Source organism: Beta vulgaris, chromosome 8 (genome assembly GCF_026745355.1).
Source record: "Beta vulgaris subsp. vulgaris cultivar EL10 chromosome 8, EL10.2, whole genome shotgun sequence".
Taxonomy (NCBI): domain Eukaryota; kingdom Viridiplantae; phylum Streptophyta; class Magnoliopsida; order Caryophyllales; family Amaranthaceae; genus Beta; species Beta vulgaris.
Genome location: NC_079209.1, coordinates 26648782 through 26675643, shown reverse-complemented (window position 1 = coordinate 26675643; position 26862 = coordinate 26648782). Strand labels below are relative to the sequence as shown.

Genomic DNA, 26862 nt, shown 5'->3' with positions numbered 1-26862 from the left:
ATTTAATCATGTCCCAAGAAAATCACTCATCATAAATTGAATTTAGAATTATGCTATGATAAACCAGAGATCAAAATCATCCGATGAGAATATCTTTGCACATTAAATCAAACCAAATCATAGAAGAATCATCCCGCAAATCATCAATAAGTGAACGAATGTATGCGAAATTCGAACATTGACATCGACATCTAAATCAAAATTCACTCAACGTAAAAATTATCTCAAAACCCTAAAATAGTGAAGAATAGAAATATGAAAAAATCCAACTCAAAGATATCAAATCAATATAGAGAAGATGCAACCAAAGATAACGATGGCCTCAAGGGTGGTTCATTCGGGGTGGAGGTTCATCGGCGCGGGTGGGTGGGAGAGAGAGGGGTGATGCGAGAAAGAGGGGTTTCTTGGAAAGAGAAGAAGATGGAGGAGAGAGAGATGGTTAAGGGTTTTATAACCACTGTTAATGGTGAAGGAGATTTGGGTGGTAGTTTCTGTAGTGGAGAGAGAAAGTGTTGGTGGTGCTGGGTGGTGGATGGTGGGTGGTGGGGTGATGTGTTGGGTGTTGAGGTGATGTTAAATAGGTGGTAGTGAAAAAGAAAAAGAAAAAAAGCATTTTACTTGTTGTAGTAGGTCATTGACCTGCTGGGACCAATTTCGTCAAAAATGATACATAGTTGAGACCACTCAGAAATAATTTTTAGTTAGAAATGAAAATGACGAAATTTTAGTTAGAAATGAAAATGACGAAATGCCTATAATTGAAACTGTTCCTATCCATTTTTCCTTTTTTTTTTAAACACAAAGTATATAGAATGACAAATAACTGCAAGAAAATTATTTTTTTCTCTCGCATAACATAGAGAGTTATATAATTGAAACGTATCTGCAAGGAACTTGTTATTTTCTTTCCTATACATCAAAAGCATTTGAAATATACACGCCGGTTGCAATGTACAATAAGTTGCTGCTGAAACTTGATGCATAATAGGGGGAGAAAAAGACCCACAAAAACATCAAATCTTCCTTTTTATGTGATGATTGAGATTGTTACACTCTACGATCAAAAGCAACAGACTGTTATGAGAGCATGCATACAGCAATCACCTCGGACATGAAAACTTTATAATATCATTTGTCACGCTTTGTTTGATAAGCATGGGAAGGGTCGGAGAGATAGTAATTTGTTATTGCTGATGTTCATTCGAAGAGCTACTTCAGCTAGTACCTGTTACTGTAAGGTGTTCCATAGACAATAAGAGAAGGTACAGTTCGTAAAACTGTGTCAACCGGAATGGCGAAGTTAACACCAGAAGACATTCCACTGCCTGCATTAATGGTAAAATAGTTGCAAACTAGAATTAATTTGACCAATAAAAATTCAATCTTGTTAGAGCTGATAATGAGCTTATCACCTGAAAATTCCTGAATACTCGCACAGATTATGGGAACTCGTCCCATACTCTTTAAGTTAAGATTACTAGACAATTTTTTTTTTTTTAAATGGTGCATTTCTGCCTGGTATTATTTATTGACATAAGTCACTGTTGCTTGATTTTAAAAGAATATAAAAATAGTGCGCATATGTGCTTCCATGCTTCAAAACAATAAACAGGTCATTATGAAAGTTGCTAACCTTTGCGAGTAAATGTCGCAGTATTCACACCAATGACATGACCATATGAATCAATCAATGGACCTCCTGAGTTTCCTGAGACCAACATTCTACTATAAGGAAATGTAGTTTCACATAAAGCAGTTAAATGAATTGCTGGTTAATCCTATGGATAATGGCTGGTTATCTGCAATAACTTCTAATAATATTAACTTTTAAGGCATTGAAGCGAGAACTGATGACAAACAGCATATTACATGCAAGTCAATTTCAAGCTACTCTGAAAATTTACCAGCATTAATGGCAGCATCTGTTTGTATGGCTCCTCGAATGGCCTGTCCATTAGGAGATGGTATCTCCCTGCCCAGACCACTGACTACCTGGGTATGTAAACTACCAAAACATCACTTCATCATGGGGTTCGGAAATGTCAATATCTAGAGTAAATCAACAAAATAAAATGCTTTATGAGCAGTAGTGAAACCCATTTTACAAGCCATTCAAGAGTGTAGCATGTCTTAATGTATATAATCAATAGAGTTCAGGGTCCGAAATTCGGAATTCATGAAAATTATTGATTGAAGTTCTCAAAATCCAGCTTCTAGAAACAAGGAAAATTTTGTCACTTTCATATGCTACAGAGGACCCCTGATGTGCTTTGGTCACCTTCCAAGAGAGTGCGTGGGTATTGGCCTAAACGTAGTTACTACAAGCATTAAATCAGATTACTATTTCAAGTCAAGCATACACGTGATAAGATCTATGAGATCCGCATACAAGTAGATATAGAAACTCCCCCCTTCCCCCTTCTTTAACCACCCACAGAAAGAGTCCGTATGTGTATCTGCACTATTTAACTTATTTAAACTAGCAGCAATCCTCATGTGAGCATGCACAAAATAAAAACCCGCCATCATTTTCTGAAGTAAGTTCATGTATTAGAGTGTTGTTATGGTCAAATTTTACAAGAGGTAATACAAGAAGTTTCTAGAATCATGGAAGTGGTTACAAGCAAACAATACCAAGTCAAGGTGATTCCTATTGTTATGGGATAGTCATCCCGCTTACTTAGCCAAGTCAAAAGGCACATGTGGAAAATGGATGATTGGAAGCCAAGGTCCGGTCAGTTAGATAATGTTATGAAGAAAGTTAGGGCAAATCAGGCGAGTAACTCCATGCTATAAAAGGGGAGCAATATCCTCCATAATACCCATCTATTCCTCCACTACCATTCTACTTCTACTACATAATAATACCATATGCTTTCACATAAAACACCTGCTAGGTAAAAGACATGTACGCACATAATCTTTGCCAACTTTCTCATATACAGTAGCCCACATATACATCTCCCAAAAGGCCTAAGGAAAAACTACCATATATATTTTTACAAAATACTCATTCAACAGTGATATCATACCGCATGATCTAAGTACGTGCTGATCTAATTCTATCAAAAGCAACTAATGTATCTCGCAACATATACAAGGAGCAAGGGCTACATGGGAATCAACAGACCATCCAAGTATCTTGGTACTACCAGCAACCCTCCATATATCATCATTTGTATTCTCTTATGTCAAAACTTTTATATCAGTAGCAATCAAGCATACGTGGCTCAACAATATACTTGTAATTACTATGGTTTTAACGCCCGTATCATAGTAGATTGGTGGTCTCATATCCACCCGCGGTTTTTGCCCACTTTCATCAGGGTTTTCCGCGTCACCATCTTGTGTCTTTTTTTTTTTCATCCTTTTTTTTTCTTGTCTTAGTCTACTTATCGATGTCCTAACCAATAACCGTCCCTTGTGCGATTTTTGGCATAAATAATTTGGCGCCCAGCCTCGGGTCGATGGTTAGATAACTCCATCAAAACACATAGTCGCAATATTCCCTCTTAGTCACAAGAAATCAATCTACCTACATGTGGTCCGTTATGGTAGTTTCTTCTGGTTGCTGGAACTTCTTCTTATGTCATGAAGATGAAGCTAAAAAGTTTCTTCACGCCAAGCACGAGGCTAGAAAGTCATGTAAACCTTGAACAACTTCCTATGCCAACAAGCTGACAGCATATGAAGACAAGTGGAAAATCCCCCAGGTTGGACTTGTTAGCAACATGAAGATGTCTAAGTACAAGGCAAAGAAGAAATTTGCAACAGACATATATAAAGCAAATCGAAAGAAGGTTTGCACAATGATTTGTCTTAAGTCACAAATGGCAACAAGTAAGCTTTACTTTATTATTGTAGACAACATCACTCACAGGTACGCTTTAATATTTTTCCAAAACGTCATTCCTTTAGTTGTCATAATGAGGTGGGAAGTGTATTTAATAGCTAAGTTATTTATGCACTTGAGTATCACATATCCACACTAACATTCATTGTTATTTCTATGAAACTAATTATCAACTTACTATGTCAATGAGTTATGAGTAAAGTCATTACTACTTCTTTTTAAACTAACATAGAGTGCAATATGGAAACCTTTTATTGAAATTGATACCAATGTGTAAACTAAAGACAACATGACACTACAAAGCTGGATCAGGTTACAAAATGTCTTACAAACACATCAATGGTGATAGACAGCATTGTCAGGCCACAACAGGCCACAACTACCCACTGATCGCAAGGCTCACGACGTGGAGCAAGGCGAATAAGATACTTGGTGATAATACTTGACATCATGAGATTTAAGCGAAAGCCAAGCAGTCATCCAAAATGCTATGTGACTTCTAACCATTTTGGTTGTTTGATTAATCGTCTCACTACATTCATATTTACTCAACTCCTCATCTACATGGCTAGCACAATTAACAATCGGTCATTCATAATGCGTGCTTATGCATCATGTCTTTCATATAATATATGCATCGCAACAAACTTTGTTTTATCTTTTACTTCACAAATCAATCACATAGCAATTACATTCGTGAAGTTTGGACTTATGAGAATTATTGTAACAAGAACAAGGTTAAGTTATACACGTATTTTTGCTTTAGGGGTAAGGTATCAAGTGTCGGACGTAAGCAGTCGAGAGTCAGACATAAGCTGTCTAACATCGGAACAAGCGTCATCTAATTTTGTGACTAACTTCAGTCCAAAACTAAGTTCGATATGTGAAGACCTCTGTTTTGTCTTAAAGTCGCCACAGGGGGACATGATAGTATGATTTAATTGTTAGGACTTTTAGATTGTAACTTATGATATTTTTTATCATAACTTTGATATGCTTATAAAATTTGAGCACAGGTACAACGTTAATCAAAGACTTAAGCGTCATGGGTGCTCGACATCAGCTATGATTACACACTATCACTCAAAGAAGTTTAAGATCTCAAGTAGATAAAGATGCTAGAAATTTCTGATGTCATCATGACATGAAAGACACCTAAAAAGGAGCACATGGAGAATGGAGAATATATTGGGGGCTGACACACGAGCATGACAAAAGTATGACATTAAAACATCTTTTGCCATTAACATCGTCAAGTATGTTGCTAATTGTGATCATTGTCGATGCCACTTAAGTATGCTACAAAACTCTTTCAAAACTTTGTTTTCTACGTTAGTACATAAATTATCCATCACGCTTGACTATGACGTAAATACACTAGCATTTACTCTTGTTGTATTTATTAACTCAACGACAACTCTTTTAGTTGCGAAGTGACAAAGAGGTTACTATTATTTGCTTGAACTAAAGTCAACTGCAGGACTGAATCCCTTCACCAAGAGTGCTTGAAACATTTATAATCTTATAAACAATAAGATATTCAAAGCTAACATCAAAATGTGGATTGAAAATCGTTACACAATAATGACAAGCTCAATGACAAAGACGCTACGGTCACGACAGTGATGATAAGAATCAATTGACAAATGGACCTCACACCCACACTTAGCACTGTGACGATCTATGCAATATCAAAACATCATCAACGAGTACTCGATCCTAAAGTCACTCAATCTTCTAGTACTTTCGTTCCTCCTTCATTGTTGATTTTATTCATCAACAACTAGTTTTGCATATCAATCGTGTAGCAATGACATTGACAAAATTTTGAATCTTGAGAAGTACCCTTGTCTATTGACTTCATACAGCAAACATCCACTATATAAGGCATTCATCACCAAAACTAACGTTCTCGTCAGTATCAAGAGCAGTTACAACGAGTATGTCAAAGACAAGAAAGACCATATATTAGATGATGGTTAATGACATAGAATCTCAAATATTACAAGTCTTAGGGGACGACAACATAGAGTATGAGACGCTACGACGAGAACAAATCATTGGTGTATCATGTCAGTCACTAACGTTGCTAAAACTCATGACGGCAGTTAAAAAATTTCTAATTTATTTTGCAATTCTTACTCTTATCATTGACGCCTATGAATTACTTATTGCTAACATTTGAACGCTTTATTGTGTTTCTTACTCTTATCATTGACGCCTATGAATTACTTATTGCTAACATTTGAACGCTTTATTGTGTTTCTTACCTATTACATATGTTTATATTGGTCCTTACAAGCACTACTAACTTGGTTATCACAAGTATCCTTTCTTTCGCATAATTAGTGACCGACGACACGATGACGACGTGATGCTTGTGTCCAAACGACGTGACGCTTGTATCCAGGCGACGTAATGCTCGTCTTCAGACGACGTTACACTTGTCTCCAAACGACGTGACACCTGCTACCACATCGGCAACAGGACGTGCGTCAAAAGACGACGCTACGCCTGCCTCCAGACGACGCGACGCGTATCTATACACAATACAACGCCTGCCACTAGAGGACACGATGATAATCGCTAAGCACCACAATGACATAGGGACCAACCATGATGTCACAAACGTGGATTACACGAGTTTCAAAAGCATGGAACATGCATCGGGTCAATAGCATCACATGACATAAATTCACATGATCTACTAGCTATGACGACATAAGAAAGGTACTCATTTTTTTGTATCACATACATCTACTAAGCACATACAGTTTAACGCCACATATCAGCTGACACACTATCGATCACTTCATTTATTATGTTTGAACATTACATCGTGAGGTAAAAAATATACATATGTTCACACCACAAGTAGTATTTACACATGACGCCTAAATGGAACACATAGACATATATACGCTTACTTAGACAAGTATTATATATTTCGATAGTGCAAATTTATATGCCATGACATTTGTGTTTCAATGTAAATGAAGTTTCGTAACAATGGAATGCATTGGCTAAGTGACATTAAATGACATGATTTGCTATGATGACATATTGGCATGGAACTGTATTTGTGCCTAAATTCACTAAAGCACCCGGTAAGACCTTTGAGTTTAGCACTATATATCAACATATGCACCTATGATTATTTCATTTGTTGACTTAAGCTATTGCATCGTGAGCTAATACATGCATATATTCAAACATACAAAGCGTCCACACCTACAAAGACATGCATACATGTTTCTTTTATGATGCGTAACATATGACATAACATCTGCATCATGGCAAAACAAGGCGAAATCAATTATAAGGCGGCCTAAAAAGAACCTTAATGGTTACAACACGATGACTAACGTTACAATAAGACACTCTCAAGACTATGACGCCAGAATCTCATGCTTTGACATCTTGAGCGACTTCATCGCCAGACTTTGTTCCACCATACTTTAGATGACTTTATTGTGCCTTATTCCCACAAAAGTTAGGTGGCTATTTCGCAAATCTCACTCGATAATGCTTCAAGTGGTCTGTCGCCAAAATTCTGTCTACGACATCTTAAGTGGCCATGTCGCCAGATTTCCCCCTCTGATGCGTTATATGACACACAAATTAACTTTGCTCTATGTAGTCATTCCGAGAATCCTTATTGGTCATGTCGCCACCAAACATACGATGACAAAAGAACCAACGCACATTCAACGATTCTGAGACCAGTGCACGATGCCTATGAGACCAGTTGTGACACTAGCTTATTTTGACGACAAATATCACTCATTTATGATGTGACAAACTTTCAAGAATGACGTTCATATAGTTTCTCTTGTAAGCCAATGACTACGAGATAACGATCAACCATGATCAAAGATGTCAGCAGGCACGACGGTGAACAAGAGTCGTTGGACGACAGTCGTATGTATGATGACACTAGCAGGCGACACCAAAAATGGTTATCGACCATCAGTCAGACTGGAAGACTATTTATCAAATCTCCAGTGTGGTCCAATAGAAAAATGGGGGCTAACTGTTATGGTCAATTTTTACAAGAGGTAATACAAGAAGTTGCTAGAATCATGGGAAGTGGTTACAAGCAATTAATACCAAGTCAAGGTGAGTCTTATTGTTATGGGATAGTCATTCCACTTACATAGCCAAGTCAAAAGGCACATGTGGAAAATGGATGCTAGAGAATGTTGTTAGAGAATGTTATGAAGAAAGTTAGAGCAAATTAAGGGAGTAAGTTCATGCTATAAAAGGGGAACAATATCCTCCACAATACCCATCTATTTCTCCACTACCATTCTACTTCTACTATATAAAAATACCATATGTTTTCACATAAAACACCTCCTACGTAAAAAAGATATAGGCTTTGTTACCCGAACTCGGCAGTTTTAGGCATATACCTGGGTCGGTACGACACGACACCGACTCAGGTATGAAATACGAGTCGGATCCTCCATGTTGCACTCGGACACGGGAAATCCTAATTTGAACGCGGAGAGGAGAAGAGAAGAAGAGGAGAAGAGGAGAACTTACCTGACGGCCGATAGGAGCTTCGAAATCGCCGGAGCCGTCACCGCCGGTCAGTTTCTTTCTTCGCTTCTGGGTACTCTGTTCTTTCTTTCTTCTCTCTCTTCGATCTCCCGTTGTTGTCTTTTTTTCTTTTTTTCTTATTCATTTTCTTTTTGTCCTTTGTGGCCAAGTGACTTTTCCTCTTATTTTTTCGTTTTTCATTTTCCTTTTCTTCTTCTATTTGGCTTTCTTTTTTTTAACACTGCTTTTAGGTGGTTGTTTTTTTCTAAACAACTACCTTAATTTATTGTTATATTATAAATTGATAATTATAAAACTTAAAATTAGCATTAAATATTATATTATAAAATATTAATTTTGCCATACCCGTACTCGAGTCCAAATCTCGAAGAGAGTCCCTGTGTCTTGATATTTTGGAATTGCCATACCCGACACTCGGATCCGTACCCATATCCGACACTCTTAGCCGAGTCTAGGTAACATAGGATATAGGCACATAATCTTTGCCAACTTTGTTATATACAATAGCCAACATATACATCTCCCAAAAGGCCTAAGGAAAAACTACCATATTTATTCGTACAAAATACTCATACAACACTGGATAGCATACCGCATGATCCAAGTATCTGGCCTAATTCTACGAAAAGTAACTACTATATCTCGCATCATATACAAGGAGCAACCATGGGGCTACATGGGAATCAACCTACCATATTTATCTTGGTACTACTAGCGACCCTCTATATATCATCATTTGTATTCTCTCATGTCAAATCTTTTATATCAGTAGCAATCAAGCATAGGTGGCTCAACAATGTACTTGTAATTACCATGGCTTTAACGCCAGAATCGTAGTAGATTGATGGTCTTATATCTACCCGCGGTTTTTACCCACCTTCATCGGGGTTTTCCGCTTCACCATCTTGTGTGTTATTTTTTTTTTCATCCTTTTATTTTTCTTGTCTTAGTCTAGTTATCGATGTCCCAACCAATAATCATCCCTTGAGCAATTTTTGGCATAAACAAGTGTATGTTCAGGTGTGATATAAATTATGTTTGTGCAAAAAACTAGTTCCTATCAGTCAAATCTTATTCTAATGTAGGTGTAAAATAAAAAAAGTCATAAGTCCGATTAAGTGAGTAAGTCAGATAGCAATTTGTAACTATTGACATATTCTAGGTGAAACCTAGGACATAGTAGAGATTATCAATCACCCGAAATATGTTTGAAATCTAGGATCCTCATAATAAACTTTCAACTTTGGTCTTCATTCTCCAAGAAAACAAGCATATTGCTCGAGTATAATAATATATCCAAATGTGACTAGTAATAGAAGTTGGTTTGCAAAAAAATAATACCCCAGTTGTAAGAGTGTTTTCATATCCATAAGGATTCCCAATTGCAAAACAATTCTGCCCCACTCGTAGATCACGCGACGTCCCTAGAAGAGCAGGCTTTAAATCATTTCCCTGATAATCAAACTGCACCAGAAACAAACAAAAAAATAAGAATTTACTCTAAATGAATGAAATAATAAGATATGTTACGCAGTCTCGGGTACCCATGTCGGGCACGAAAACATGTCTAAGTGTCCGACTCATCAATTTTATGAAAATTTGCATGAATTTGGCATAGATGAAGTGTCGGAGTATCTATCCATGCGAGGTTGTCGAGGATCTCACACATGAGGTAAAATAAAGAGTCCAAGTAACATAGGACTGACAACAAATACACTACCACCTTTCGAAGTTGGAAAAACAAATAAAGTTAAAATAGTTAGCAAGAAAACAAACACTTACGATAAGGACACAGATAGCACCGTCATCCTTATAATTGTAGGAATATAATTGTAACTCCACATTCAAGCATAGAGCAGTCATAAGAGCGAAAGAAAAGGCTAAATTTCTTTTTAAATACTATTCAATCTCTCATATGTAAGATTCATGAACTGCACTACATGCCTCATGTTAGAGTGAAGCCTTCATACTACATAGCTAGAATGAGGCCTTGTCAGGTACCTTAAGTACAGCAAGATCATATGTTGGATCAAAACCAATGATCTTGGCCTCGGTTGAAATTTTATTTCCCTGTCCATCTCCTAAAGTCACCTATAAAATGAAAATTAAGCCATTAGAGTGCTCTAGAAAAGACTTTCACTGCAAAAAATAGGCAAGTATATAGTCAAACAAACTTTAACAACTGCAGATTCCAAACCTTACAATACTGCAGGCCACTCGTATCAGTTGCCAACTTAGCCACGACATGGTAATTTGTCACCTATCAAACAAAAAAAATATATATGAAAGAAAAGGTAGAAAAGATTTATTATTTCTTAACAAAAGCAAGAAACACTAGCTCTTAGATTTGTTCTTAACCTACAACCACGAAATATAATGCTAAAGACCGTTACATAGATAGACACAACTCCCTCGATTTCAGATTTCAGAAGTTGCAATGGCTCTATGAGCAGTTGAGCATGTTAGTTTGTCAATGACACTATACACATAACCAGTAAAGACAATAATTTAATTGTTTTTGCACCATAGAAAGATTATAAAGAGACATCCAACCAGGAACGGCAGAAAAGGTTCATATGCGAATTGAAAGCTCCTAGAAATACCAAAGATAAAATTTCAGCTATAGTCTAGAAGAAATTATATCTTGTGGAGGTTACTCACTCAGCAAATGTTAAACAAGGTACAGGAATACCAAAGCCTCTTTCAAGTATAGAATGGTACCTGAGCTACAAAGAGCAAACCCTATTGCAATTCTTGCCCTTTTAGAGAGGACAAAAAGCAACTCTCACCTTCGAAATATTATCAAAGGACTTGGCAACAAGTGTCATCTTTAAAGGGAGCAAGGATGGTTAATAAATAGCCATAGCCAAATCATTCAAAGACACAAGAGAATCCTGAATTAATCTTCAGTGGCATCAAATAATCAAATGTCCTTTCCCCCTTCCCGTTTAAGGTAGGGGACCTAGTATATGGAAAAATAAAAGGAACAAAAAAGAGATAGAAGTTAAGCTTCTCTGCTACATCTATGATAGTATGTGCAGCATTTCAAACTCCGAGAGAGCCATTTAACCAGTTATACTATACTACTGCATTTCAATGTCCAGTCTCTATCACCAAACATGACATTGCAAAACCAGAGAAGTCGCGAAGATATTTTTCTGTTGAAGATGCAGATGCATAAGATGTATCTATTATTAGAAATTGAGACAGCAAAGATCAAAATTAGAGCAATGCACTAATTCTTGGTCAAGATTTATCATTTTGGGAGATAGAAGTTAGATGAGTTAGATTCATCTCTGATAGTGCTGTAGGCACATTCTTTTCCTTAATTCTACAACTGCCTGAATGAAATCCATCCAACATTAATTTAGGAAAAAAGAATATAGAGACAATCCAACAGATTCATCTCTTGACCTTCCACGGATTGCCTACAAAAGAAGTCAGAGAAAGTTGATGTTCAAATCTTGGACCTTTAACTTTACTAGTATGAAAAGCAGGTAGAGCAGTAGAGGCACTAGTGTTACCCAAATATATCGATCAAGTAACCCACATTGTCACCTATCTGCTGTCCCAGATTCTCTAGGTTTTGTTATTTCTATTAGGAGCTCCATTATGCTTCTGTTTCAGTACTCTTTTCCGTTTGAATCCAATCATCCGACATTACCACCCTTCTCAGCAGAAAGTGAACAACTCTCGACTGCTTTACAGTTTGGCATTCCACTTTAGAACCAACAAATAGTATCATCAAATCCTGAAGGATCTTAAGGTTAAAAGAAAACAGTTGTTAAGGTACTGCCGATGATATAATCCCAAAATTAATGACATTTCTAACACAAAAAGGACGAGAAAATAGAGAGCTTGTTTTTGTTTTAAAAGATTCTATAAATCAAACACAAGTTTCCCATTTGGAAAAAGGTGATGGCCGATGAGGAATTAAAAAAAAAGTTTGTATTCAGAACTTGACTCCTCTATAGAAACATTAGAAAGATAACTTATGGGGTGATGAGCAAAAAGGCCATAGAGAGATGGGCAAAAAATATCCATCAAGAGGCAAGAGATGGGGAAAAGAGCTATCCACAAGAATTTAACATTATGGCACTGCAAAAATTTTCCTGCAAAATACAGCTCTTCTGAAGATTTTTTTTGCCTCATCCAAGGATGAGTTTAACCATGCATGATCATCAAAACAGCTTCTAAAAACAACATGATGCTGAAACTTGCATCAAGACTTTGGCAGTTGGTGGAGGCTAAAGTCAATAAAGTATTGACTGGAACCGAAAACCTAGAGAAAGATTTAGGAAGTAACTATGCTATTGTTGATGTCAAGCATGAAGTTGTAGAACAGAAGAAGTCTCCCCTTGAACAAGGATTCAAAGTGATGTGACATGTGGCCTAGAAGATTGATAATCCAACAGCAACCTAAGAAAATAGAATTTTAGATATGATCAAAGTTGCATCTCTGGACATTCCAATTGCCGCAAACAATAATATCCATATGATAGGAACATTATGATATAAGAAAAATAAAAAGATAGGAAACTTAGGTCTCTTAAATTTGAAAAATAAAAAGATAGGAAACTTAGGTCTCTTAAATTTAAGCTTTACTAGTATGAATTGCATGGAAACCTATGTTGCTCGGACTCTTCATTTCACCTCAAGTACCCGTGTCGGATCCTCGACACTCGGACATGGGTGGGACACCTGGACACTTTTTTTTTGGGCTAAAAAACTGAAAAAATTCCAAAAAATAGCCGAGTCGGACACTTGGACACGTACCCGTGTCGGACATGGGTACCCGAGTCTGAGCAACATAGATGGAAACTACTATCACACACAAAAAATCAATTTTAATCATCTTATATCTACTCTCTGATTTTCTTTTACTTTTCTAGTTTATGTGACGAGCTCCATGAGTCTGCCATGATCCCATGACCCCCAAATCTCTGTTATCTTAAGTCTTGTCTCCCTCGTTTGGCAATAATCACTTTCCCACAAGCAAAGCAAGTTTTAGCATGCTTTTGCCATCAAAGGTTTTCTATGTTATCTAGTTGCTATGATGCATAAAAGTATAGTTTCTTCCGTGCAAAGTGACCCACTCCACCAAGTATTTAGTTTGCATCAACAATTACCATACCACCAACAGTATCTCCTGGAGGCCTGGCATATTGTAGGATTTAATTCAATGATTTTTTTTGAGTTGGATGATTGGATGAAGAAAATCAACCTTGACGGAATGCATAGACAACTGAACATCTTGTATTGCCTACTGCGTTCGATGTAAAATACAAAATTATTTCCAAAATTTATTAAAGGAATCACAATTATGTGGGACAGGGGGAGGAAAAAATTTATGTCTCTCCTGGATTAATGAAGCGTGGATAGGAAACATCTAAACGTTCTTAAGGCTCCAAAACTCCATCTTTTCTACTTTTCTTTTTCTCCATCGAGTGTCACTTGAAAAATGCGACTCCCAGCTCCAGAAGCCTAGAGGTTCTGTATGAACAATTATCTTCGGATCACTCAATTAAAATCCTAACTCAACAGCTACCAATCAATACTACATCCACAACAACATTTCAAGTCATATAACCCATTAATTCAAAACATACAAGATACACTTCCACACATTGACACAAGTTATACGAACAGCAATTAGAATAAAACAAAGCAACCAAGCAGATACATAGATATCTAGCAATGTACATATTGATACTTAAATTTCAAAAACAAAAGTTCCTACAATGTGACCAAAATTGTCCCAGAGGAAACCAGAACCTGTCCCTTCAACTTTCACATCACTTCTATCAGCTAGCGAGATATCCTTTGAATTGTTGGAGTTATTCGATAGTTGTAACACTTCAATGAATACTACAGATGGCGATGTTTCCTGCAAGTTTGGAAAAATAAAATAGCTGCATAAACTAGTTATATAGAACTGAATGAAGCAGATGATGTCAAAAAGACCACATATTGAAATCCCCATGATAAAAAGAGCAGTGTTAAGTTTGTCAACAAATTTTCAAACACTGACTGAGTGACAGTTTCCAGCACGATAAGTCCAGCAGAATTGGCTATAACAGTTAAACACATCTGACGGAACCACCAGCAACACTACAAGCCAAATCGCGATTCAACAACCTAGTCGGGGACCTATATTGGGGAAAGCAATTTTAGATGACACCCCAATTTGAAACTTTATCTATTTTTCCGTTAAGCAATTAATTGTGTTCATTGTCCATTCCCTAATCCGAAATTGCCAAACTCAAGACCTATACCTGACGCCCTGAAACTAAAATCACGGATTCACCACTAAATAACCAATATGCAAATTAGTGAAGTACATCCCCAATAGAAGATTATCTTCCCTCTTCTTTATGTGTCGGACAACCTTCATGACACGCATAAGGTATATTCCATCATACATAATTTTTGTTGCACTACCATTAAGTCATTAACATCGTCAATATTGTCAAACTAACAAGATGTCAGAAACAACAGGGGTACTATTCGTTAGCTTAAAATGACACTTCCAAGAAAAATTTGAATGCGGCACAAATTGAATTAGCAATGGAAGTGGATTCTGGTTATTAATTTCCTCACTACTTCCAATAATGTATATATTTGACTTTAATCTCATTTATTTAGCAATATGTAAAGATAAATGTCATTAATTTATTTGCAGTTAAATTATACTTTAAAAATATCATATTGACCGTCAAAGATATGCATCAAAAAGTGTGTACAGTCGAAGCGATACATGTATTGAGAAAAGGAGGAAGAATGTTACCTCAAAAAGGCGGATGAGGGTGGTTTCTTCTTGTTCATCCAATTCTTGGGCACCAGCAGAAAGCAGAGGGGTGGGTGAATTGGGGCTTAAATTGAGAGAAAGAGTAAGAAGAGAGGCAGAAAAAAAGATGGTTTTCCGCCTTGTAATTCTACATGGTGAGCTGCTTACGGACTCTGGACAGTAGTTAATGGTGAGGGGGAGTGAAGATGGTGGACGAAGATGTAGCCCGAAATGCTGCAATGCCACCATCATATCTTTTCTCAGTTTACGTGCTGCGGCTGTGCCTCCATCTCATCTTAATTATTGTCATTTCGAAATCAAATTGTTGTATGAGAGTTAGAGCTAGGCCCCCCATTCTTTTGGATCAAACTCAACTACATTGAGAGAAATTAAAATGAAGAGAATAACTTAAATAAATTGAACTAAACTGAATTGAGTTGAATAGAATTAGAGTAAAATGAATGAAACTAAATCTAACTGAATTGAATTAAATTAAATTGAAAATAATTTTAAAGGACAGAGCCTTAGACAACTATAATATAATTTTGGTAAATTCTCAACGGTACACTTCTATTCTTGAAAATTTTCAATTGTAGATTCAACTTTTTTTTTCCCTTATGGTTAGGACTCAGTTTTTCTTATTTATCCAAAAGTAACATTAATGAGGCTTAAACATTAATTTCATGTTTAGTTTGAATACATCTATTAAGTTTTGTTTAACCTCTATAAATTAATCATGGTTTATTTAGATCTAGACTCCTAACTGACTAACAAAAAATTTCATAAATATATAGGGATGGTAGTTTTAAGTCATGGAAGAATATATTACTACTACTATATTAATTAGAAGTGTAGATTGAATAGTGATAGCCATAAATCTATACGGATTGGACAAAGAAAGAGGATCCAGATTTTTTCATTTACAGATTCATTTATAAGCGAGTGAGTAGCTCAAGAATAAATACATTCACAAGCATGACAGTTTCTCTAGTTTGATATATAGTTCTAAATTAGATATAGTTTAGGAAAATTTGATAAAAATAATCCTAATTATTGGACATCTTCTCTAATCAGTCCCAATTTTATATAATCAACAATAGACCTAACTTAGACAAATGTTTGATTTTAATAGACTCTTGGAAGGATTTACCTGCTACAATAGGTAAAAAAGACCATGTAAGTCCCACAGACTTTTAATGACCCTCCCCCACTATAGGCGTGGATTTATTCCTTTAAACCGACATACGGTGTGAGCACATTTATTTGACTATCCCATTGTTAAGGTTTTATTTGAAATACATTTTGAAGTCGCCAACAATTCTTTTAAAGGAAGAATCATAAACATTGGATATTGAAACGGCAGGGACATCTTAGGAATTATATACAATGTAAATTTCCCCGTCTAGACTCCATAGATGGTCAGGAATCAAAATTTGAATTCGAGGATAAGGGTACAACACAATCAAAATTATGTTGCTCATTGTTGGTCTATACTAAATATCGATTCATAACTAATTTTATGCCAAAAAAATCATATAATATTTTATAGACCCTAAAAATTGTGCTTGATTCGAGAAATCAACGCGTATATATAGGTAGGGGAAAACTGCGTCACACACGCCTACTACTTCAGGCGCAGTCCGACGTGGCAGGCGCAGGTCCACGCGTTAGGCGCAGATTGGCGCACCTGATATGGTATGCCAAATAAGGTTTGAACATGTGTAAACGCGTACTTAAAAAGATAGATTAGAGACTTACGCCTCACACAGGACTTGCGTCAGACGCATCACTCTGTGTGAGTTACAAGTCCATGTGTCAGGCGCTCATTGGCGCACCTGATGCGTTCTGGCCAATGCACTGGACGCATGTTGCATGCTGAGCGCGGCACGCCACGTCCAGCGCATATTCCAGGATATTCGAAACGCGTGCTTTAAAGATACTATTTTATCCCTAAAAATCTGGGGATTGAATTTATCCGATTTATGCTCAAAGTATTTATTAAAGATAATAAAAGCATTTATGAAAGTATTTATTAAAATAATAAATATTTATTTAAATAAAACATTTTAGGGGCATAATTTACAATTAATCATCGTGGATAATTAATTGGACTTAGAACATTATTTCAAAACACAAGATGGCCTAGATTTTCGAATTGCTCTACCATTAATTACACTAGTGGAAAAATAAGGAAGGGCTACGCTAAAAAAGACCCTTAGGGCTGCGTATTTTGACAGTAGCCCTTTCCATAATTCAATAAAACTCTTTCAGAACAAACTATTTTCAAACACTTTAATAATAATTCAAGAATAACATTTAAGAACAAACTATTTCCAAACACTTGAATAATAATTCAAGAATAACCTTTTAAGAACAAACTCTTTCCAAACACTTGAATAATAATTAAAGAATAACTTTTTAAGAACAAACTCTTTAAGAACAAACTCTTTCTAAACACCTAAATAATAATTCAAGAATAATGTTTTAAGAACAAACTCTTTCCAAACAACTTGGATTAAAAATAATCCTGAAAACATTCTCTCTTTCTTATCATCTCTTTATTTGCTAAGTGTGCACACCCCCCAAGCTAGTCATCCCATCACGGAGCTATATCAAGGGGTAACTATAATTGCCAACAAGTGGACTTTGAATCTCTTGATATTAATCAAGCGGAAATAATAATAATATGACTTGTAAGTCATGAATAAACCTCCTTTCCTCATAAACAACTTTTTGAACATTCAAAGTTCATAAAAACCAATCAACCTTTCCTTGTAAAAATAATTTAATTTTCCAAAAAGGATAACAAAACTTCTATATAAAAATGATTGATAAAATCATTCCTTCTTTTCACTTCCAAGAGTGAATAATAAAATATTGTAACCATTTCAAACCAAATTTCTAAACCAATCCAACCATAAATCAATAAACAACTTTATCAATAAACCATATTTTAAAAGATCTAGCTACATAACGTACCTTGATCTTGCACAAAATATACTAGTATCTTCACTTATTCTTATACTTGAGCTTTCTCATAACCAACCAAAAGCAATTACCACATGAACTTAATCATGAATTTAAACATGAATGACTATCATGAGCATAATATTTTTGAGTAAGAAATATGAAAATATTTTTCTTAAACAAAGAAAATTGAAACTTGAATAAGAAATATAAAATAGAATAGATAGGAAGAGAAAGAAGAACTTTGAAGTAAGAGAGTATGATTCTTCAAAGTTTTTGTGTGGAAAAGATGGCTTAAGGTATGGGGTATTTATAAGAGTAGAATAGGTAGTACTTAATTTTATTTTTATTTTTTGCATTTTGCCTTCAAATTTGAAAGATAAAAATATAGGATGAAAATAATACAACACAAGTGTAACAGAATTGCTTATTCTACCAAAAAACAAAACAAAATTCAACATATATTAAAAAATAGAAATGAATTCATCTAAAAAAAATGAAAAAATTCAACAAATAAAATTTTAACATATTCGACCAAAAAAATGAAAAAAATGAAAAAAAAATTTAACACCAATACAACATCCAAACATCAGGAGTACATGATAATTACAAAAGAACAAAAAAAAAAAAAAACTCTAATCAGATATGAGAATTCTAGCACTTCCGCGTCAATTCTTCCCCGTCGTGAAAGGCTAGGCTCGTCAGATTTTCCCCGACGTTTGATTTCTTCGACCTTTCGATCTTTTACCGTTGATGAATTCATTGGAGATGGCGACTGGGTTCGTGTTGTTAAACGACGAATAAGAAACTATTCGTCTGGTCGAACGATGAGGTGTGTGGTTCTGCTACGACACACTTCGTCGGTTCGGACGAGAGACAAGGTGAATTCTGATGGTATGAGAGAGGCGAGAGACAAGAAGATGTTGGGAGAGAGGTAAGATCGGACAAGAGAGGATGAGAGACGATCGGAGGAGAGAGAATGACTGGTGTGAGAGAGGCGTGCTGAGGAGAGAGAAGGAAAGGAATGAGAGAGAGGCGTGCTTGAGGAGAGGCGTGCTTGAGTATGACTGGTGTGAGAGGCGTATAAGCCTTGAGTGAGTGCAAAACCCTAATTATTTTAAAATACTTTTTAGTAATATTGCTGCGGTTCTTACCAAGAACCGCAACAATATATTAAAAATAATATGTGTGGTCAAATAGTCAGCTTTTTTTCAAAAATTCATATTGCTGCGGTTTTAGGCCGAAACCGCAACAATATCTTTATTTTATATTTTACCTTTTCTTTTTACGTGATATATTGTTGCGTATGGGTAAAACATCAGCCATACCACCGCAGCAATAAGCAATTATTCTACTAGTGCACCTCCTCTGCCTCATGTTCAACTCCTTCTGAGTGAAAATATACTTTATGATCCGTGTACAACTTACACGTTGCCCATACAAGTAGTGTCGCCATATCTTCAAAGCAAACACTAGTGTAGCTAATTCAAGATCATGGGTTGGATAATTCACTTCATATGGTTTTAACTTCCTAGAAGCATAAGCGATGACCTTCCGGTTCTGCATCAATACACACCCTAAACCAAATTTCGAAGCATCACTATAAACATCATATGCTGGCTTTCATCAGGTAGAGCCAAAACAGGTGTTGTAGTCAACCTTTCCTTCAACGCTGAAAAAGCTTCCTCACACTCTGGTGTCCAAACAAACTTACGTTCTTTCTTCATCAGGCTAGTCATTGGCCGGTCTCGAGATCTTCGAGAAATCCCTTACAAATCTTCTATAGTAACCAGCTCACCCAAGGAAACTCCTTTTATCAGACACCGGCTTCGGTGTTGGCCACTCGCGCACTACTTGAATCTTAGCAGGATTCACCGAAACTCCCTCCTTTGAGATAACATGTCCTAAAAAATGCAACCTTATCCAACCAAAAACTCACACTTAGAGAGCTTGACGTACAACTTATGCTCTCTTAGGGTGGATAAAACTTCCCTCAAATGCAGCTCATGACTGCTCTTATCCTTCAAATAAATCAAAATATTATCTATAAACACAACCACATATTTATCCAAGTATGGCCTGAAAATCCTATGCATCAAATCCATGAACATTGCATGTGCGTTAGTCAGACCAAACGGCATCACTGTGAACTCATAGTGACCATAACGCGTCTTAGGAATATCACCCTCATCAATCCTCGATTGGTGATAACCTGACCTCAAATACATCTTCCAGAAAATCCCCGCTTCTTTCAACTGATCAAATAAATCATCTATTCTCATAAACGAATACTTATTCTTGATCGTCATATTGTTCAACTCCTGATAATCAATGCACAACCTCAAACTACCATCCTTCTTTTTCACGAAAAATACAGGTGCACCCCAAGGAGACGAACTAGGTCTTATTTTCCAACAACTTCTCCAGCTGAACTTTTAACTCTTTCATCTCAGCTAGAGCCATTCTATACGGAGCCTTTGAAATAGGTTTGGTTACTGGCACTAAGTCTACGGTGAACTCAAGATCCCTAACAGGTGGCACACCCGATATCTCTTTAGGAAACACATCAGGATACTCATATACGATCGGGATCTTCCTATTCTCATCTTCCTATTCAATCCTCTGAACTCCAGATAATAATAACAGACACCCTATCTTAACATAAGATTGAATTCTCATCGCAGACACTCTCTTCATTCCCTTGTCCTTCCCAAGCTTCCTATAAGTCACCCTTTCTTTCTTAGGACCGACTAAGGACACCTTCTGGGTCTCACAATCAATCTGAGCCTTGAATCTTATAAACCAATCCATCCCCAAGAGTACATCGCTGTCTGATAAGTCAAACTCAACTAAGTCAGATGGAAAGTTCACAAATATCACTAAACTATGCAACCTAGTACAATTGAACATATCCCCTGATGGCAAATGCAATTTCTAATGAAATAGACATTGGACTGCTTAATTGGAGATTTTCTATTAAAGTGCTAGAAATAAATGAATGAGATGCTCTTGAATCAAATAACACTTTGACAAACAGGAAATTAATGAAAAAGGTTCCAATACTACCTCAAAAACATTCTGAGCCTCACAACGGTTCATGACAAAAAAAAAAATCTGCCTTTAGACTGATTCCCCATCCCTGATTTATCACCAGCATTGGAAGAAGCTAACTTATGTTGATCATTATGAGGGGCCTTACTACTCGGGTCAGGTTTGACTGCAGGTTCTCCCCCGGTTTTTCTAAAGTACTCCTACTCCCGGTGTTCCAATTTCTGATAATAATGGCATGTCACCAAGTTGCCTTGACAATCCTTTCCAGGATATTTCTTATCACACCTTTTGCAGAAAAAGCTTCTCTCAACTATCTTCCCATAAACTTGGTTCCTGAGGAGGTCCCTTCAAGCTCTCTTCCTTTAATCCCATATAAGTGAGCAGCTATACCATAAATTTCATGAAGAGTCTCAAAAGTTACTCCTCTCAGCTTACTTTGATGATTTAAGGTTAACCCTTTCTCAAAACCTTTGGGCATTCAAAGTCTCAGATGGTACTATCTCAGGTGTGAACCTCATTAACTCCAAAAATTTGCTATAATACTCATTAACAGGCATAGTTCCCATCCTCAGATTGGTGAACTCCATAGCCTTTTGCTTCCTTAAGTATGCAGGATAAAACTTAGTCCTCAAGGGATCTTTAAACTCGTCCCACCCAAAGTTTGAATCCTCTAAAAGATCATCTTTTTTTTTTGTTTCCACCATAGGTATGCCTCATCTCTCAAATAATAAACAACATTATTAACTCTAAGGTTTTCAGGGCATACTATGGAATCAAAAAGCTTATCGAATTATCAGATCCAGTTTTCTAAGCTAGTTGGGTCCTCTTTCCCATGGTAAGTCAGATGTTTGATAGCTGCTACCCTTTCAAAGACCTCACCAAAACTATCAGTCTCACTCTACTTGGTTTCTTGATTAGCTATCACTTGAGTGATGTTTTCAACTATCTTTGCTAGCCTACTAACCATATAACTTATACTCCTTCTCCTTCTTTCTGCCATTCTACTAGATATAAGGGTGTTTGAGGATAAATTTCAACTAACATTCATAGAATAGTTGTGTAACTACCAAACAATCCAATAAACATGTAAGTATAACTAGTTCAAAACATAGCAATCACATACTTCATATATCATGGCAAATATTATGCCTTATACATAACAACTACTAAAATATTTGAGTGTACCAAAATATTCTTAAGACAATTAGGCCGCTTTATGGCCAAAATCAAAACTATATATGTCTACGGTTACTGGAGACTTCAAACTCTGGGTTGCCCGCCTCAATAACATTCTCCAACTTGACAATGGTCATATAATCATATTGGCCTGACACTAGTGGAAAAAAGTACTTTTGCTACTTATCAAATGCTCCGATTGACTAATTAACCCGAGTATTTGTGAAAATTTTAATAAAAAATATTCACAAATGCTCAGGTTGATTAATCAACCGGAGCATTTGATGTCAAATGTTCTAGTTGACTAATCAACCCGAGCATTTGATGTCAAATGCTCCAGTTGACTAATCAACCCGAGCATTTATGAATAAGTGCTCCGGTTGGTCAACCCGAGCAGTTGTAGTCTTGGACCCTCTCTCATTTATGAAATTAAAACTCGTAGTGTATATCAAATTTTATTTCGACTCTCTCATTAGTCCTTCACTCCGTGCTTTCTCTCTTCTTCCCTCTCCATCAAACTGCTTCTTTGTCTGTCTCTTCCCTCTTCACTCTCGATCCGCTCCTTTAAATTTCAGGTAATTTCGTTTGAACTTTTATTGTTGTATTTTAGGTTTCTTTTTTTGGTTTCCTAGATTTGGGGATTTTTTAGGGTTTCCTTTGATTCTATTTTTTAGGACTTTGTTTGATTAAAAATTTCCTCTCTCCCCTCGATTCGCCATTTCAGTAATAGATGCCCTGGTGACATTTTTGATTAGATTGTTTTAACAGCGAGACCTTTGAAATTAGGGTTTTTGTGTGATTTGGAGTTCGTGAAATTAGGGATTTGGAATTTCAATGGCTAATTTGGTTGATTGTTAGTAATTTTATCACTTGATTTTTATGCTTGAAAACCCTAATTTCGTCTTTTTATTTCGAGAATAGTTTCGATGTGTGAGATTTCTTGTTTAACTCGATTCTAGGTTCGTTAACCTTTGAATTGAATTCTTCACGCTTAGTGTTTCAATATGTTCTCACAGGATGCTTTCAAAGTTTTAAGCTTTGAAAACTACAGTCCTCGTGCATGGGCTCTATCAAGCTGATCACCTGACTGTATTGGATTTAATATCATTGAAGCCATCTTGTGTCATATATGTCGAAAAGAACGACCATGTACTGTTCTGATTTTCATGGTTGACTGAGAGGATATTAGTTGTTTGATGGAACATATTAAAGCCCACCCTGTGTTACGAGACCCCGAACAGGGTTATGCTACTTACTTGTCATGGTTCAATGGCTACTCATGAACAGGTTGATCCTCTCTATTACTCTTCTATCTAGGCGCCTTATTGCTGGTAGTTTTGTTGGCCTTTTGCTGTTTAGGAGTGCATGCTTTGCATAACTGCTAGAGTGCTTATATGAGATTCTCTACCTTCTCTAGCCATTTGAGGAACGGAGGAAGTAGGGTTAACTTGTAGAAATTTTCCTAGGATGTTATCATGGTATTTTATTACATGCTCTTCCAAAAAGTTATTATGCAGCGATTGAGGCTGCGATTGATGCCATTAATGAGGCTTGAAAGTCGTGGTTGATTTGAAATTTATCAACATATCTTAAGAATTTACTCGTGTTATGCCTGAAATTTGCTGTTTCTATTTGAAGTTGTAGTTAATTGTGTTATGAATTTTGATATGTCAAAATTTATTGTTCATATGAAACATGAGTTTCATGTAATGTATGAACAGTATCTAGCTTTTACAGATCTTCATTTGTTAATTTTTATACCTTTGTGGTGATAATTGATAAATTTCTTGGCGGTTCCTGTGTGGTTATATTATCTCTCCATATTTTTTTTATTTTACTATGTTAGATTGTTTGTGCCATTTTGTGCTGACAATAATCTTTTGATTTTAAGTTGGATTTTATTCCTTATCCTTTATATAGAAAGGGTAAAGATGCTAGAATGAGCTCATATCGATGTGCTTTATTTGTCTTGCCTCTGTACTTGTGCTCTTTTTGTAGTATCTGTTTTATTTAATGATCATGAATCAATCTGCTCTATGACGAGGGCGGGGCGAAAGAAAAATTTCCAGCAGAATGCTTGATAGCTTTTCTAGTTATTTGGTCCTGTTATAGACATCTTATGAGCAGTTTAGTCTTACTTGAATTTATAGGATGGGGATCTATTTGGAATGTATCTACATCCTACTTGTACTTATGCTCCTTTGACTTTACTTTTAATGTACCCCTTTTAAACATTCCTACTTGTACTTACTGATGCAGTGGTTGTTAAATGTGTAACAAGTTTTCAAATTTGAAGTTAAACATAACATAGTTTTTTATGATAAGCTAAAAAAAATCAGTGATTTTTAATTTGGGATTTCTGATAAAACCTAGTTGCGCGAGTATGTATCCTTCAATCATCATTGCTTTTATTGGCTTAATGTAGATATGAAAATAACAGTTACATAGAACTAAGCTATAACAAATGCAGAAATTATTACATAGAACTAAGCTACAATTGTTGTTCACTCTCACAGTCTCGCGTAGTGTAGGCTTTAACTCAGTCAAATAAACTAGCGTAGATAGAGTTTTAACCTAGCCAAGTCTGAGGGTTCAGTTATATTTATAGACTTATAGCTCTAGTTGAGACTAGAATCACCTTGGTTACACTTATATTAAGAAGCTAGGAAAATGAAATCTTTTATGGAAAAACTTTATGCGCTTTTTGTAAGTTGAATCTTACTCATTAATATATAACGTGAAACAGTTTTGAGCAGCTCTATGTATCAGTTTCACAAATGAGAAACTGCAGCAGCATTTCAAACAGGTGGAATTGGCAAGACAGATTGAGAAAACAGGTGTTTTTGCTCTTGCTGTCCATGGAAGGTTGTTTTTGCCTTCTTTGCATCTATTTCTCCATCTTTTAGACTATGTGTTACTGTTATACTATATCATGTCTTTTTATTTATGGTAGTATGACCTAAATCAAATTGCTAGTAAGACATATGTCCTGGTACTGTATCTTATACCCATCCCTTCTCTGTCTCCTCTCTTTCAAATACATTGCAGAAGAGTTTCGGATAAACCAAGGAATCCTGCAAAGTGGAATGAGATTGCTGATGTAGTTGCTGCATTATCAATTCTAGTGGTACCAAATGGAGATGTTTTCACTCATGAAGATATTCAACGCATCAAAATTTCTACATGTTCCATAAAACTTCTTTACAATAAGACTGCTTATATCAACATTTTGCAGGGTAGATTGTGTTGAATGCCAGTGCATCAGAATTGCTACAGGTTCCATAAAACTTTTCCAGAATAAGACTGCTTAAATCAAAATTTTACAGGGTAGATCATATTGAAGCACATTAAAATTATCACGGGTAGATCATACAATTGTGTACTTCAGAACTAGCAGTAGTAACAGCACAAGATGTTGTGTTAATAGTATGATCCTACAACCTCTTAATAAAAAGGAACATGGCTACATCACTTTCATTCAGGGTAGCAGAATCAAATATGGTAGTAGTAGACCAAGTGTGCTACTACATGAACAATATACAACCTTCACTAGAATAAGTTAGTCACTTCTTCCATATTATAGATCAGAGAGTACATGTGGTTTAAAAATTTAGTAATAGTAGTTCAGGTAGCCCTCACCTTGACCCTAAGTTGCTGTAGGATTTCAGGGCGAACTTATATGCAAGGTTAGTTAGTGTGTAAGTTCCTTTCTTCTTATGTTATGGATCATATCCTTTTGTTTTACATGTCTCGAATGTGTCATAGTGTCTCTCCTGTTTTTAGTCCTTTTGCTGATTGTGGGGCCCTGGGGAAATATGCTGATTACTAATACTAATACTATATTGTTATTATATTACTAATACTAATAATATTATGTTGTGGCATTTATGACTTCAAGTTTCTACTTTCTAACTTGTTCATTGTTATATACTGATTATCCTTCTCAATTGGTTAGTTTTCGTCTTTCTAGAGTTTGTTGTTTATGTCTTACTGTTGATTTTGTGCCTTTACCAATATATAAAGACTTTGATGTTTACTAATGGTTACATAGGAGCCTAGCTATTGCAGACTCTAATGAACCCATATTTTACTTTTGTAGGCATCAATCCAAGACTGAGGAAGCTCTGGACCCTTTGCAAAATGTTAAAGCACAAGAAGAAAGTTAATTTCAATTATTATTATACATGATATGTCAAGTTGTGGGTACCTTTTTGTGATAAATCACTCATTTAAAATATCTAAAACTCCATCATCTTATATATTTATACGTATACTGCTTCTCCTCCTTTCAAAATTCAAATAGCGTCAACTTGGCTGGTGGATCAACGCATGTATTGGTTAGACCATGCTCACCCATGAACAAGATATTTGCTAAGTGTTAAATTGTAAAATTTGAAAGCAAGAAATAGGGGAAAATTGATATATATCGAGAATGTACTCCAACCAAAGAACATATCAAAAC

General features: G+C 36.0%; 2 protein-coding genes across 4 annotated transcripts; one reads left to right on the top strand and one right to left on the bottom strand.

The window, feature by feature from the left end:
• Window positions 1-824: 824 nt before the first annotated feature.
• LOC104882910 (protease Do-like 5, chloroplastic) lies at window positions 825-15539 on the bottom strand. 2 transcript variants are annotated; one of them, XM_048635345.2, is made up of 8 exons: window positions 15207-15539; window positions 14160-14306; window positions 10617-10679; window positions 10421-10510; window positions 9761-9883; window positions 1905-1992; window positions 1634-1708; window positions 825-1231 (listed from the first exon to the last, which is right to left on the bottom strand). In XM_048635345.2, the coding sequence occupies exons 1-8, from the start codon at window positions 15456-15458 to the stop codon at window positions 1215-1217; spliced, it is 855 nt and encodes a 284-aa protein (XP_048491302.1). In that variant the 5' UTR covers window positions 15459-15539; the 3' UTR covers window positions 825-1214. The 2 variants fall into 2 exon arrangements, with proteins under 2 accessions (XP_048491302.1, XP_010665630.2); XM_010667328.4 differs by having other exon boundaries at window positions 825-1325; window positions 15207-15536.
• Window positions 15540-22816: 7277 nt separating this feature from the next.
• LOC104882900 (uncharacterized) lies at window positions 22817-26685 on the top strand. 2 transcript variants are annotated; one of them, XM_019247226.2, is made up of 3 exons: window positions 22817-22975; window positions 25147-25265; window positions 26500-26685. In XM_019247226.2, the coding sequence occupies exons 1-3, from the start codon at window positions 22824-22826 to the stop codon at window positions 26586-26588; spliced, it is 360 nt and encodes a 119-aa protein (XP_019102771.2). In that variant the 5' UTR covers window positions 22817-22823; the 3' UTR covers window positions 26589-26685. The 2 variants fall into 2 exon arrangements, 1 of the variants encoding a protein (XP_019102771.2); XR_007269038.1 differs by lacking the exon at window positions 26500-26685 and adding an exon at window positions 25449-26493 and having other exon boundaries at window positions 22825-22975.
• Window positions 26686-26862: the final 177 nt, after the last annotated feature.

Excerpts from the sequence above, each read along its gene's own strand:
- LOC104882910 (XM_010667328.4), bottom strand. The coding sequence starts at position 15,458 with ATGATGGTGGCATTGCAGCATTTCGGGCTACATCTTCGTCCACCATCT. Across the intron at positions 10,680-14,159 it reads GGGACAATTTTGGTCACATT|GTGACAAATTACCATGTCGT; the intron begins GTAGGAACTTTT and ends TTTGTTTGATAG. Across the intron at positions 9,884-10,420 it reads ATGATCTTGCTGTACTTAAG|TTTGATTATCAGGGAAATGA; the intron begins GTACCTGACAAG and ends TTTCTGGTGCAG.
- LOC104882900 (XM_019247226.2), top strand. The coding sequence starts at position 22,824 with ATGAAATTAAAACTCGTAGTGTATATCAAATTTTATTTCGACTCTCTC. Across the intron at positions 22,976-25,146 it reads TCCGCTCCTTTAAATTTCAG|TTTTGAGCAGCTCTATGTAT; the intron begins GTAATTTCGTTT and ends AACGTGAAACAG. Across the intron at positions 25,266-26,499 it reads GCTCTTGCTGTCCATGGAAG|GCATCAATCCAAGACTGAGG; the intron begins GTTGTTTTTGCC and ends TTACTTTTGTAG.